Raw genomic sequence first — 15,838 nt, forward strand, 5'->3', positions numbered from 1 at the left:
TCTCGGAAGGATATTTTTGAAGTAACACTCATTCGAATATGAGAAATTGCATGATGATGTGCAGCGTTTCTTCAATCGCTTCTGACACAAAAATGCATTACTTTTAATCGACTAAGTCGGATCAGTCTGCGTATGATATTACTTTTGATTTTTTTGTAAAAAATAACTATTTTTGCGACTTTATTAATGCTTATGCCAGCACCGTCTTGCACAGGTACTCGCAATTATAATAGCCATGAATTACATTCTCACGATGCAAATTCCTGTTGATTACCATCTAACTGGCTTAAGATATTATTATTTTATTTTAAGATATTCTTAAGATATTATTTCGTTTTTCTTCCTAACAATTATAATTTAAAATTATTTAATAGAGTCTAATAATATATGTAAAATTATATTTCATATATAATAACACCGTTCAGTAAATGTTTGGACACCCCTGACGTGTGTGACTTAAATGATTTTATCACTACTTTTTGGAATGTCTGCAATACTTACATTTGTGTACATAACTTGGACACTAATAACTATCTAGGATACATAAAATAAAAGTAACGCTCTATACTAGTGCCTGAGTATCATCTGACAATACAGGAAGCTGTCCAATACTGAAAAAAAAAACACACGTACAAAATCAAAACTATGTATGTTGAAATATTCTCTTAGTCTACTCTTTTAAATTCCATTTTATAAGATAAACAGTATTTAAAGCTACCATTGGTTCATACTGATTCAAGAAATTCTACCGAGGACTTATATATGTAGTTCCCACGAACATGTACGAAATGTAACCCGATTCCTAAAAGGCCAATGCGCCAGTCGGATATTATAACCCATGTGCCTATTAGAATACTGATTTTCTCTTCAAATCGGTACACATCAATACTAATAATAATTGACAGATGTTCGCTACCCACCCAAACGGGATGGAAAAAGTTAGTTGGATTTTATAGACATGTTATGAAAATAAAATATAAAAGTTAATAATTCTACATTATATATTAAATACAGCAACGCTTCCAAATCTTCAATATTATTTATATTTTCCCCTCCAAAGTGTGTTAAACTTTTGCTTTATTTATAAGAAAACTTGACTTAACGGTCTCGACAGTTTGTCAAAGCGGTGTCTCATACAACGGTATAGAATTGTGAACTAAAAATTATATTACTCTTACTACCAAGAAACGTGAACAATGAAAACAAAACTTTAGACTGTATTAAGCTAGGTTCCTAGAAGCGTTACAAGCAAATCCACTCTAGCATTTATATATATAGCCATAATATAATTGTTGTCGTAGAAGTTCGGTTTTGTGTATAAAAAGTAGCCAATGGAGACTGGGGTACTAGCTTGCTTCAAATCGAATTTCAACAAATTCGGCTGAGTGGTTTGGCCTTGAAAGCGAAACAGAGAATAACTTTCGCATTTATAATATTAGTAAAGAAAATATAAATGATATTTTCCACCATTCCGGACGCGTTATCGAATATTCCTCGATTATTCACGTAATTGAAACCGGTACATTGATTAATGACATCCTACTGACCGACTTCGGCCACGGCGGCGGACAGTTTCAAGGGAGAATGTCCAACTGCGCACGAGATATTTTAAGTCGAAGGTGTATTAACAGCAACAGGTGCAATTTCTATTTCCTCGCTATCACGATCCCGATGTGACGGAATTGCGAAACGATGATACTAAAATTTGAAACACTGGGCGGTTGTTGAGAGTTTTGAGAGAGAAACAGTCCATAAATTCACTCGAACCAGGATTTGAACTTAAGATTTTGGGATCTACAGCCTTAGTATAGCCATAAGACCAACGAGACATTGAATTTTTATTGTATTACGAGCCGTTTAAAACAAATATTAATTTTACAATTATAATTTGTCAAAAGTGATAATAACAGATTTTTATAAAAATAACGTTACATGAACTTTTAACAAGAATAGTATTTATAAAGGCGAACTGTCTGTCTGTCTGTGAATGTGTGAATTTTATGAAATTTGGTATGAAAAAAAGCTTGAACTCCAAGGATGACAAAGGCTAAAGTTTTCCTTCACGCCTAACGACCAACAATTACAACGTTAGCGAAGCTGCAGGCGACTAGTTCTATAAATTTATAAAAATACAAATACGTGTCAAGGTGAACACACGAAAGTGTGAACGATGTCTAAGGTCGACTGTTAATGACTTGAAATAAATATTTTCAATAATGTTACAGCATAACTTCGTTTTTTTTTTAAATATAGTTAGGTGGACAAGCAAATTGGCCACCTGCTGGTAGGTTGTTACCACTGCTCAGAGATGCTGGTGCTGTAAGAAATATCTATTCCTTAAATCACCAATACACCAACAAGAAATGTATCTCATGCTAGTAGTAGTTACACTGGCTCACTCTGCCTTCATACAATGCTGCATTGCTGTTTGGCGGTAGGAACCATCATGAGATTGCTCAAAGCACTACCACCAATTTTAACATGACACCAAAAGAGAAAACAATATTTAACAAGTCACTCACTAAAAAATATTTATAATGAAGGCAGTGAATTGTTAAACATAAATTAAGATTTGGAAGCTCAATAGTATACAAGTTTCGCATAGCAAGGTGAATGCACTGCTTCAATCGTGACAAGTCAGGCTATAGTCCTTATGCTTAAAACACTATTTTGCTTAGTACGAGGGGAAAATTGAAATATAAGTAATTGTTTGAATGTTGACAAGATACATTGCTATAACTCTCTTAATTATAAAATTAAAAACTTGAATACTCACAGTATTGCGCGATGCTTATCAACATCTCATATGTCTGTAAAGAGCCTCGGCCCTTTATCACAACCTCACAGATGAAGACGTACACAACCCTGGTTGTCTCGAACAGGGAGTCCAGCAGGAGCCAAGTGGTTATATTGCGGCCTGTGTTCTTTGCAGCACTGCGGTTCATCACAACACAGCTATTGAGAAGGCCAATGGCACTTGTGACCACCATTAAACCGGTTATAAAGTAGTGCAACACTGAAAAATGTAAAAATTTTATAAAGAAGGTGCACACAGTAACTTTAAAGTTTAAAAATGGATATTTATACATTATAGACTTTAAAATAATTGCAGCAACACTATTTGCAATAATTGGTAGGTTTGGAATTCCCCATAATACTGGTTTTTATTGAGATTATATAATATTATTGCTGTTGTGTGAAAGAAATAAATTGGCTTATTCCAAATTTAGAAAAATATGTATTACGGTGCCTTTTTACTATTAATGTAGTTTTGCTAATGATCCACCAGAACAGTCTCAGGGTAATAATATTGTAGTATACAAAACCTTTTGTATTCATTATATGAATGTTACCAATATTGCTGCCATCTAGAGGTTCCACATAGAACAGATTAGGTGTCAATAGCCGGAGCAATGCCATCACTAATGCTGTTGCTGAAGAAATCTGAAACAAGATACTTTGGAATGTAATGGAATTAAAATATATTTTTTATAAATGAATAAAAACAAAAATGTAAATATATCGGAATTATATAATTTTCGGACTAAATGTAACAGTTTCTAAAGATAAAATGTTATTCAGATATTGTTCGTGTCACTACTAATGTGATAATTAAGAATATAAACATTGGTACATGTTATCTGCTTAGAGCAGCTATGTAGTTATCGTGTTAAGATTTCGAAAATTTATAAATTAAATAAATGATAAAAAAAATATTTTTGTTTATGACGAGACTTGATTTTGCAAATTCCATTTGAAATAATAAAATTTACAGAAGATATATGTAACACTATGAACGAAATGAAAATTGTCAGTTTATTTTTTAATTAATTAAAAGTAAAAATATAGTAATAATTACACCTTACCGAAAACACTGCGGCTACAACGCGGATGTAAACTTTTAAATCAATCATTGGCATTGTTTTTGATTGAGTTGACATCGAAACGTTTGGGAGCTTGCACTTGAAGTCCTCTCCTAATTCTGTACTTTCATTCATGGGTGACCATGCAGCAGTTTGATATTTTTTAGACACAAAATCAATACAGCCCCGTATCGTATTTACGCGCTCGCACTGTATACATAGATAGCAATACAAACAATATGATTTTGTAAATGTCAATGTCACTGGGTAATTATTAATGTTACTCTTGTCTAAAATAAATATGTTTTAAGATTTCAAGTACTACATTAAGTAAAAAATAAATATAAAGTTAATGTTAAGACATATATTAATAATGTATTTTAAGCGTTCTGTTAAATAAATTATTTCATTTTTTCAAATCAATTACTTATCGTAGTCATATAATGTTTATTATCTAAAACTAGATGGCGCCAGCAGTATCTTAAAAGTTAAAACTGTCGAAATTACTTAGAATAATCAGTACTCTTGTATGTTGGATTACTGTATTATATTTATTCAAAAGACTATTTAGGAATTTCGAAACTTATGACAGGTTTCGTTTTGATTTCATTTATTGTAAACTGTAGGTAACTCACGAACATTTGGCACCAAAATGATGAAACCATTTTTTAAATGATTTTTTTAGTGTCAAATAGATTACATTAGTTCAGCTAGAATTGGAGTAAGTCGATAACAATTTACTTTAATTTTGTTTACGTTTTTATTTATTTTTTCTTACATGGTCGTATTGCCGCTCTCTAACCGGTCAATAACTTTTTTCCGCTCTAAAATAAATTATTTGTTAAATTGTAACAATTTAGTAAATTGCAATCATGGATCCTTAATATGAAAATTATAAAACTTAATATGATAATTATTGTTTCGATGGTTTTTGGTACTAGTTTTTGTGTTATGATTATACACTGTAAATTAATATTATTATTATAAAATATATTGTGTAGAAACCGTGGATTTACTACGATATTTAGAAAATTACATCGTGTATTAATAATCTTTATGAATAGCCGACACACTTTTTTAAAAATTATCTGCCTCAGAAAGTAAATGATTTCAGAATTCAATATCACAGATTACACAATGAAAGCAATTAAATTTTATTTCTCGAACATTTGTCACAGACGTCCATAGTCACCGCACATCACTTTAACAATTAAAAAAAATACAATTAAATATAAATAGTTCACGCTTCTCAACAAATCAAGAATGACGAGATTTGCATACAAAAAATGTAATCCTCGATTTATTTCGTTAAACGTTGCGTATAATTAATTAACATTTATTGTTAAAGTTTAACATTTATATTTTATTGTAAGCATTGCGTCGGTTACAAAGATCAAATGAATATTGTTTCACAAAGCAGATTGAAGAACCACAACGTAGTCTATCAAAATAGATTTTCAGATTCGACAGTTCTAAATGTTCCTATTTAATAAAGGTAATAAATATCTATGAAAAATAGATAATCATAAAAGTGTAATCGTAAAGTATACCAGTTGTAACCAAATAATAAATCGTCATTCGGACAATCGGATAGAATTTACAAGCGGCAACATATCGTAAATATAATTTATAATTGAATTAATTGTAATGCAATCGGTTTAATTCGATTGAACCGCGCCCGTTGAATGGCGACTAATGATTGCGGGCGCCCTATCATGTGTGATTTGATGAAATCCAGTATGGTTTAATTCTTTTTAGATTCAAATAAAGTAGGTACTTAATTTTTGAATTAACTTATGATATTTTTAATAAATACCTATTATATAGCTTTGCTATAGGCTAATCTGGTATATTAATAATTTTAACAATAAATATAAATCATGAACTTCTAAAGAATAATTTCAAAAAAATAAACTTCTATATTACAATTCCACATAGTTCATACAACTACTACTTACTTCTGTGAAAGCATACAGAAATCATTCTAAACATATTGTTGTATCTTATTCTACGTTTAAAAAAAAACGTAGAATAAGATACTCCATAAGCATAGTATTGACTAAAAAACAATTACTGTTTCGTCGTTTATAAGGCTCTTCCAGTTAATGTTTGCATAAAAGACATATGAAATTTAATAACGCAGTAATTTTAGTTTAGATATTTGGTCGGTGAAGGCTCATAGTAAGTATATTATATACCAGATTTTTAAGACAACGATATAATCAAATTAATATAAAGTGTTACACAGTAGATGTACATTTTAATGCATTACTGGATCGGACTCTATATGTTTTCTTTGGACATCGGTTAGTTTAGTGGTCAGTGGTCAGATAATCAAATTAATATTAAAAGTTAAAGCAAATTTAACTTTATACGATTGTGATAAGGGTTGTCGAACACAAAAGCCGCTCCCTATCGAGTTAATTGTCGAGCAATAAAACGGTATGGCCAATCGAAGCTTGTGAAAGCTTTGACGCAATATATATTGTTGCAATCGAGCTTTTGTAGTAGGATTCATTCCCTTGATACTTGGTTTATTAGATAAATTGTTTAGTTATTTTCTTCTATTCCTACAAATATTTTTATTTTTTGTTTTATTAGTGTTACAAATTATTTTTACAGCGAAGCAAAAGGAAATGGATTAATGTGATAGGTGGGATGATGATTGATAGCCTGGGAAAATACTATTTGATGTCATCTATTAGCATTTCGCACGCCTTGGGGATAAGATCGTCTCGTATACCGTATTGGCAAAAGGCGCGGCGGCGTGCCGCTCTCTTATGCCGTCATGCTCTAGGTTTTTAATTATTTTACTCATTAATATAATATTTATTTAATGGTTTTCTTTAATTATACATTAATTCAACAACCATCAACTTCGATGTTTCAAATCTTATTAGATATTGTTTGTTTATTAGACAGACGAGACGGAAATAAAGTAAATAATAAATACATATGTTCATGAAGTTATAGTTTAAACTATATAATATTATAACACGTGATCCATAAATATAGTAGAAATAATAATAATACCTAATGGTAAGGGATGGAAATTCTTTTTTCTGTTCATGTATCAAGACCTATTATTCCTAGTAACTTATTATACTATCTGAATAATTGAGATGTTATGTCAATAACGGTGAAATAATAACGATATGATATTCAAAATGTTTGCGTACATAACTCACGTGACCAATGGGGTGGACCACTGACGTCAACGAGATTTAGAATATTATAATATTTGAAATTGCTCTTGCCTCCTTTCTTTATATTATAATAAATATATTCTAGATTTATAATAATTTATTTGGTTAAATTTGTACTAGTGTGTCTCACGCAGAACTTCCCGTTTAAACAAAAGTTTTTTTAGGAATTTCGAAACCTATGACAGGTTCTGTTTTTATTTCATTTCATTGTAAAGTGCAAGTCACTCGTCTACATTTGGCGCCAAAATGATGAACCTCTTTGAAGTTAATTTTTTTAGTGTCAAATAGTATACATTAGTTCAGTTAGAATACTTATACAGTGGTAGTACCGCTCTCTAACCAGCCAGTAACATTTTTCGGCTCTCTAAAATTAATTCTTTGTTAAATTGTATCCAGTAAATTGCAATCAAGAATCCTCATTAAATTTCTGCACATCTACGGCTGCTCTTCAAAATGAGAACATGACCGATTTTTTATGTGCAACTATCGTCCCATAGTCACCGGGACAAAAATCGGCTTATACTATTAATAAATAAGATATTAATTTTATTTTATAATCTCGAAATATATATTTTCAGACAATTTGAAAAGTGATATTATTATTATTATTATACAGAGCTCTACAAATTTGTAACATCACTTCATCATACACTGGGGACAACTCTTCCTGTGTTATCGTTGACACGATTGATATTTTAACCGATCCATCATTCGATTACAATTATAATCGAATCGCTCAATCAACAATTTGAAATTTCATTATGATGTTTCATTCGCATTCTATTGAATGAAAACATTTGTAACACGCGGTTATTTCAAAATTAATTTCGTAACTACATACATATATCTCAATCGACCGAATTGTTTATTGGTTTCGAACCTGTTATCTATTACAGAGCTATTTTTATATTACAAGTAAAATAGTATAATATATAATAAAACTTTATGTAACGTCTATACTGAAAGATAAACATTTTTTTTTTTCCTCCAAGTGTAATATATATTATGACATTTTAAATTCATTTATTATTCTGTTTTTATTAGAGTGAAAAAATATGGGATTTTGCAATTTGTAATAAACTGGGGACCTACCTTATTAGATTACATTTTAAGTCGATCAATTCGTCTTAGTATATAGGCATATATACGTTCAACATGCCTGCTTCCCTATAAAACCTCTTCTATATAATGAAGTATCTGAATAGTGTACATTCACAATGCAAATAGGCTCCAATTCAGCCTGTGGGTATGTTCGCCAAAGCAATAACAAATGACTTCTAGGCCATTACGAGAAAGCGCTCTGCCTCCAGCGGTTCAGCGGTAAACGGCATCCTAAAAATTCTTGCCAACAAAAATTAATGGTCCATACAAAAACACAGATGTAGCCCTACTGAAAGGGGAAACCCTTTTGAAATTAGTTATAATTATTCGATATTTTTTACGAATATACATTTCACTGTTATATACATTGAAGAGATACTGTTAAATTTATTTATCTTAAGTATATAATTTATACGCTGTGCGAAATATAGAATGATGGCGTTTTGTTATTAGTATAGTTTTTTTAATAATCCTTTTTTTCACGTTCCTATTTTATTGTAAATTTCGTTACTTACGAATTCTAAAATTGCAATGCAATGCAAATATGATTAGTATATGTAAAAATATATTCAATTTTAATCATTTTATGTCAATATTACTATTATTTTACTAAAATGTTTTTTTTAACATTATGATTTGCGTCGGGTTGGCGGTTCTGTTTTTTTCCGCACAGTTCCGTGTATCTCATTTGAAGGCTACAAAAATTTATATTTCGCTTGAAAGTACCATCATCAAAATTTGTCACCTACACGGATTGCGTCCTTCGCTCTTTTCTATTGGACCGGCGGATATGGTTGTACTCGTATCATTCTGCATGAGTGCATGTTTGCACATATATAGCGCAGCCTTTAACGTGAATTTTATCCAAATTTCACCTTAACAAAAATGAACGTATTTATAGCAAATATATGTATCCACGTTGAATTAAATGCATTCGTTATTATTTTTTTATGATTATAGCCTTTGCCAGAGGGCAATAACCCATTAAACAGCACAAAACCAACAATTTTTTTACTGATCATTTTAATATATAAGTCCACGATAAACTATATCGGCGTGGTAATTGTAAGTACTGTGGACTCTGTATCTGGCGATTCGAGTTCCAATGTTGGTGGGACATACTTTTTCGAAAATCGAATTGTTTTTAGAATTAAAACCAGCAACCTGGACGACGTGGAACGTTACAATAATTAACAATTAAAGTGACAGCACTTTTGATATATTAACAAAAAGACACGTCTCGCACTACCGGGAGGTCGATTTCGCTTTTGTTGTCACTATAATCACTCCATCTGCCTTTGTTTTAAAATCGCTCCGAACAATAAATGTGAAACTTACTTACGAATCTTAATTATATAACTTTTTCATAGAACTTGGAGTAAGATTAAGACGAAAAAGAAAGTTTTATTCATATTATGAGCAATAAAATACTTTTAAAAATAACCATCTCATATAAGACATCCTAGTTAAAATTTGATTTAAAATGTAAGTACACTATTTAAGTGCATACTTGTTATTTACTTCAGAATCATACCGTAGTGCTCTGAAATGTATTTCTTCGTTACCTAATCATTATATAAGACTATAGCTTTGTCTATTGTCAGGGACGAGATGAAAACACGTGAACTTTTCTCGTAGGTCTCAACGAGCAGTCCGTTCCAAAAAACGACAAATTGAATTTCGCAGAGGCGAGACTTGATAACCATATTTCTTTATTCTCGGAGTGAATTGGGATTGACTATCTAAATTCTGAAAATTCAATTCTTTCAGTTAAATATACACTGGGACTACAGGGTAACTACATAATATATTATTTAACGACATAAACTTCTCATTTCTTTTTATATCTTTAGAATTTAACTAATCTGATTTTATCCATTTCTTTGTTACGAAGAAGATAGTCTTAGTTTCTGACCCTATCACATACATGTTAATTATTAACAACAAAAATACCCATTTAACCGCTTTTTAAAAATATTATTATGTAATATTAAAATCGGTTTACAATCGGCGAAGATAATAAAACGATTCTAAAAAAGTCGAATCGATATTCTACGATCGATTTACACGAAGTAAAATAAGTCAAACCTTTATTTTTAGTCGGCTAAAAAGTAATAATTTTAAAATCACAACCATATCTACAAACACAGATCGTTACACTAAACTAAATATTCTGTTAAAGTACGCCGTGAAACTGAAAGCTTTGTGATAAACAAGTCTGAAAAGCAAACAACAACATTAATCTCCGAGTACGAGTACTTTCGCCGGGCACGTGACGCGCACGCGAGCGCCGCCCGTCATTTTTCTATAGATATTTTTTTTACTTTTTGTATAATGAGCAAAAATATAATTGTTCTCTGTGTTAAGACTAATCCCCTCTAGTGCTTGTTAACGGAATTAAGATTGACGTTGTCTTTGAAATGCTTTGAAGGTTTTAAAGTGTTTAATATTTGTTATTCATTACGTTATGGATATTTTCGTTTCATTATCCATTTGTTTGGTTTTGTATTTTGTTGGGGAAACTATATTGCGTTTATAGATATAAATTATTAATGTATCGACAGGATTAGTATTTTATCTTTGAATCATTTATTTTTTTAAATATATTTATGTATTGCAGGGAAGCTAAGTTTCTCATAGAAGAATATAAATTCATTTTTATTTTAAATTCAGTTGAATTTATTTTAATATGTATGAAAAAAAAAGTAATTATTTTTATGTATCTTATAAACTCTAAAGTATTACAATAACATAATATACTCTATAGCATAATATAAACTCTATATTTAACTCAACTCTACAAACAAAAACGCAATTCGTGTGCCTGCATTAAGCTAGCACTTTCCATAATTCTGTAATTATATAAATTTGCTCAATCAATCACTTTTTATGTTTTATGTGAATTCGACCCTAGTTCATTAAGATAGAGTTATATTTCGCTTGGCATTGGATTCGCATGGTTGTGTGGGGTTGAGGGGTGGACGTGTAGGTATTATATATATTAATTCTCGGACACGTGTCGCTCGGCGTGTGACCCGGTGGTTAAGGCTTTCCCACGTACTGTAATCATCTAGACGGCGAAAGTTACTTTTCCAAATTTTCACTTGTTCGATTTTATGTTTTGACCCTTTTTTAATTATTTAAAATGTTTATGACATAACTCATTCATTATTTGTATGAATATTATTTGTAGATATGTATTTGCCATTTTGAAGTGAAAATTCTTTACGCGATCGAGGTAAAATTTTAAGGGCCTTTGAGTGTGGACTTGCCTTCGTAAAAATGTTTCTCAGTCTCGAGTAGATACTGAGACTCAAGCACGTGATTTTTTTCTGGAACATTTTTTTTTACCTTTGTCTCTCGATCTTTCTCAATGATTATGATGATAAACTATTTTATCACTAATGTAAATACTTTTACTACATAATATTTATATTAGAGAAATAATAAATGTACAAAACGATATTTAATTATATCATTAACTACAATTGAAGGCATGATTTCTTAGAATATTTAAATGTATTTGCAGAAGCACGTGAAAGAAAACAACAGTTACTTCGTAGCACATGTTACGTTAACAGCAGTCGCGTGGCCGCAGTTGGCAGTACAATGACGGTTCTACAACCGTTCCGTACAGTAACTCCTAGTTAGTCGTACAATAAACTCCAGGGCACGTTTCATGTACCCAATTAAAGCAACGTTCATACATTACTTATAGGAATTACTAGCCACCCGACGGTTAATTTTTTTAATATTTAAGAAGGAAAACGAGCGGATTCACTATCGTATTGCAAGCGATTACCTTTGGCTGAGATAGTCACCTGTTTGGAAAAACATGCGTAGACCTCAAGTGTCCAGCGGTAAGGCTTCATGTCTATTGCGGGGTCGACAAGATCATCCTTTATTCTCCTGAAAAGAGCTTATCCGAGCCACGAGCGGGGCACGAAATTTGTAAGGTGGCGGATGTCTTCGCTGAAATTATCCCGCAGCTCAACCAATCCGTCGCACACGTTCTTCCCAAGGATTTAAGTGTATATATATATATATATCAATACCCATAACCAGGGTGTATTACGAAGGTAGTCTTCGTATTCTCAGTAGCAGACTTTGAAAATTGGCAGTGTTTATAATCTCTTTCCTTGGATATCAGGTACAGGCTTTGGTCCTGTATCTGAACTTTTCCAGAAGTGTTGGATTTTAAGAGTCAAGGAAAACAGAGTGCATCTATCTATCAATTGATCTTGATGGGAAAAATACATAAATAAAATATATTTGTATATACTCGTACATCCTGTTGTGGACTTTTGGCATAAAAATCTGATTTTTATTTTATATAATATACAAACATGCTATATCTATAGAATTTATTGGTCCTGAAACGATCATAGTATGAAACTTCCAGATCAATCGGATTAGTAGTCATGCATGAAACCGACAAGAACAAACAAACCGTACCTCTTTATAATATTAGTATAGTAATAAGATCTTTGCTAAAGGTTGGCCTTTGTTCGATAAAACGGGAAAATTCCATTTGTATGCGATTATATTAAAAAATAGCGAAAATACTGTTTCATTTGATTTAATTCATAATCTCATAACACGGGACGATATGGAAAAACACTTACTTTGTGTTATTATGGTATGGCTTTGTGCGAGATGAGATGATGGAGATGTGCCCAGCTTGCTAGGTAATCATCAGATATTCTACCGCCAAACAGCAATGCTTAGTATCATTGTGTTCCGATTTGAACGTTAAGGGAGCCATTTTGACTATTGATACTAGGGATCACATCTTAGTTCCCAAGGTTGGTGGGTATTGGTTATATAAGGAATGAGAAATATTTCTTACAGTACCAATGTCTAGGGCTAGTGACCACTTACCTAAATAAAAAACGCAAATTGATCACTCGGTACTAGGATGGACAAAGTCCCTTTTTTATAAGGGGTTATGCATGTCCTGTGCATGTTGTTTTAGTTTATATATAAGTTTTAGTGAATACCATATAAATGTTTGTTTACTAGTATGCGGTAAGTGTTATGCATAGTTGATAACGGCGACTCCGCCCCTATGAAGTTGGCACCCACGGCGGTCACATTTCTCACACTCCCAAGGGCCGCGGCCGCTCCGCTTTACGCTTTACTTTCATATACAAGTTACACGAGCTCGTATGAGCAAGAGTGGGTGCTATTGTTTTATAATACTGTTTGTAACTCGTGGGTTTGATTTCCATTCGTGGTGAATCAAGGCGGAATATATAATATTGTATTTAATTCTGGTAGTTGCAGCTTGAAAATCTTATATACATTTTTGGGGTTATATTATCGCAATTAGCTTTGCTTTTGAATTCATTTAGAATAATTATTAATTAGATATTCTATTAGACGATTTTACTAATTACTTTATAATTATATTTTGGAATAATCTACAGACAATTCATAGACAATACTCAATATATTAAATTTCAAATTGATGTATATGTTTTTTGGTTTATTAATTTTGATTGGAAATTTAATAGTTCTAGAGATACAGTACAGTACTAAATAATATATTTAAAAAAAATACTTACGACTTATTTCGTAAAAAAAAAATGTTTTATAAAAATCTCTGAAACTCCTCCTATCACGTCAGAGCGCAAAAATACGGGTGCGTGCTGTTTGTATTAGCACAATATAATATAATGTTTACACCAATCATTCTTTCAACGGAGAGACAAACATTGTAAAATATTTATTAATCTAAGGCAGAGTTATTGATCTGAGCTTATGAGTTAACATAGTACATTTTAGTTTAGTAGTCTCGTTGATTGAATGGCTTGTATAAATATTAAGTATATTCCAGATACCGAGATCTTGAAATCAAATCTCCATCAATGTTATATCAAAATAATTGCCTATTTTCAGTTAATATAGTATTTTTTTTGTATCTCGACCATTGGATTGTATTTCCATCTTATTTTTAGTTTTGTATTTTATTTCAGTGTGCCTGGCTGTTATTACCAGACAGCTCAATAATTGAAGTTTTTAGGATATAGAATATAGCTGTTTGCAAGTTACCAAAATCAATCAAATTAGTTTTTAATTTTAGACAACCGCTGCAACCAAATAATTTGACTATTTTAAGTTTAGTCACAAACTGTTTTGTCGATATACCTCACAAGATGATGTAAAAAAACAACATGATAAGCTTTTTACAGAGGGTTCAGTGTAGTACTTTATTAAGGGAAGGTTAAGTTTTAAAGCATTGCGCTCTAGAATATATTAGTCTGACCTATTTACGTACTGGGCCAAGATCTTATGTATTATTAAGGAAGCCGTATCCTGCCAAGATTTGACGGCCAAGTAGGTTTTACTATTTATGTCAGTTATAAATTGGTAATATGATGCCAAGATCTGAAGTCACATGGGCACTCTCATCCTGGAAACTGGCATACAATAATTATAGGTTTTGGTTTTTTCGGTAGAATATCTGATGCGTGGGTGGCACCTACCCAGACGGGCTTGCACACAACTACCAAGTGCTACTACAAACCCAGCTAAATTGGTACAGTTAGCAGCTTATATGCAGTTGTGTTAAGTACATCTCATAGATTTGTAGCGAAAAATATTGGTAAAAACAATTATTTACTAAAACCGACAACTTTAACTTGTCAAAATCACTAAAACCTTATTAATAAATAACATATTAATTTTTGACGTTGATGTTGTCTTTACCGTTTTGAAATTCGAACCTTTTAGAAATATTACGACTTTTTAAATAAATGCGTAAAAATAGGCACGCACCCTGCGTTGTGCAATGCATTAAAACAGTACGGACGAATAAGTTGGCGAATGATTTTAATATTTCATTAGTTAGAAACGGGTATAAAATCTCATTATTATCTTAAGCTAATGTTACTAGTCTAATCTCATGTTTTTTTTTATATCTTCCGAAGGTTTATTTAAATAAAGGCTTAACATTAAAATGCTTAATTTACGCATACATTGATAAGAAAAGAGGTTAGTAGTGCATTCCAGCGTTTAGGATTTTTTATGGATGTATTATGTTATTCTTCTTATATTTAATTATTTTTCTATTGTTTATAAAAGAAAAACGTAAAATTAAAACAAATATCTAATAGGAAAATGCCAGATCTATCAGACCTTATTTACTTTATTTTATTTTATTACACAATAGTCGCATTTATTTGTTACGTGCTTATCTGAAATACTCATGTACAAAGTTGTATTATGAAGATACTAAAAAAAAGTATACTTAGCCTTCTTTGGTTGTTCTTTTTATATTGTATTATTGTCATTTAATCGAATAATTTAGTCATTTTTCTTTTCTCCCTTTGAAATGAATTATAATTAAAAATATATATATACTGTGTTAGTTGCCAGTATTTTTACGATTTTCATATAAGCTACTATAATATCGAATATACATATTAAAAATTAAATATTGACTTTTGTTTTTGCGTTAAAAACCTTTTTTGAAAAAAAAATTTAATTCAAAATAATCAATTTTGTTAAATATTTTTTTTAAATTATAATCCTGTAAAAATCTTCATTTGGACATATCGTTTCCAACGTCTTTATTAAAACAACGATGTATGAATATTCCAAAGATTACATCATTTTGGTTTTTAGTTTTTTAATGTATTGTAATTTTTAGCAGAAACAAACCTT

General features: G+C 31.1%; 1 protein-coding gene across 1 annotated transcript; it reads right to left on the reverse strand.

The window, feature by feature from the left end:
* Positions 1 to 359: 359 nt before the first annotated feature.
* LOC113398204 (uncharacterized) lies at positions 360 to 4,103 on the reverse strand. The gene is made up of 4 exons (XM_026636825.2): positions 3,867 to 4,103; positions 3,354 to 3,444; positions 2,777 to 3,016; positions 360 to 611 (listed from the first exon to the last, which is right to left on the reverse strand). The coding sequence occupies exons 1-4, from the start codon at positions 3,996 to 3,998 to the stop codon at positions 568 to 570; spliced, it is 507 nt and encodes a 168-aa protein (XP_026492610.1). The 5' UTR covers positions 3,999 to 4,103; the 3' UTR covers positions 360 to 567.
* Between the last annotated feature and the right edge of the window lie 11,735 nt (positions 4,104 to 15,838).

This window comes from Vanessa tameamea, chromosome 2, assembly GCF_037043105.1.
Source record: "Vanessa tameamea isolate UH-Manoa-2023 chromosome 2, ilVanTame1 primary haplotype, whole genome shotgun sequence".
NCBI lineage: Eukaryota > Metazoa > Arthropoda > Insecta > Lepidoptera > Nymphalidae > Vanessa > Vanessa tameamea.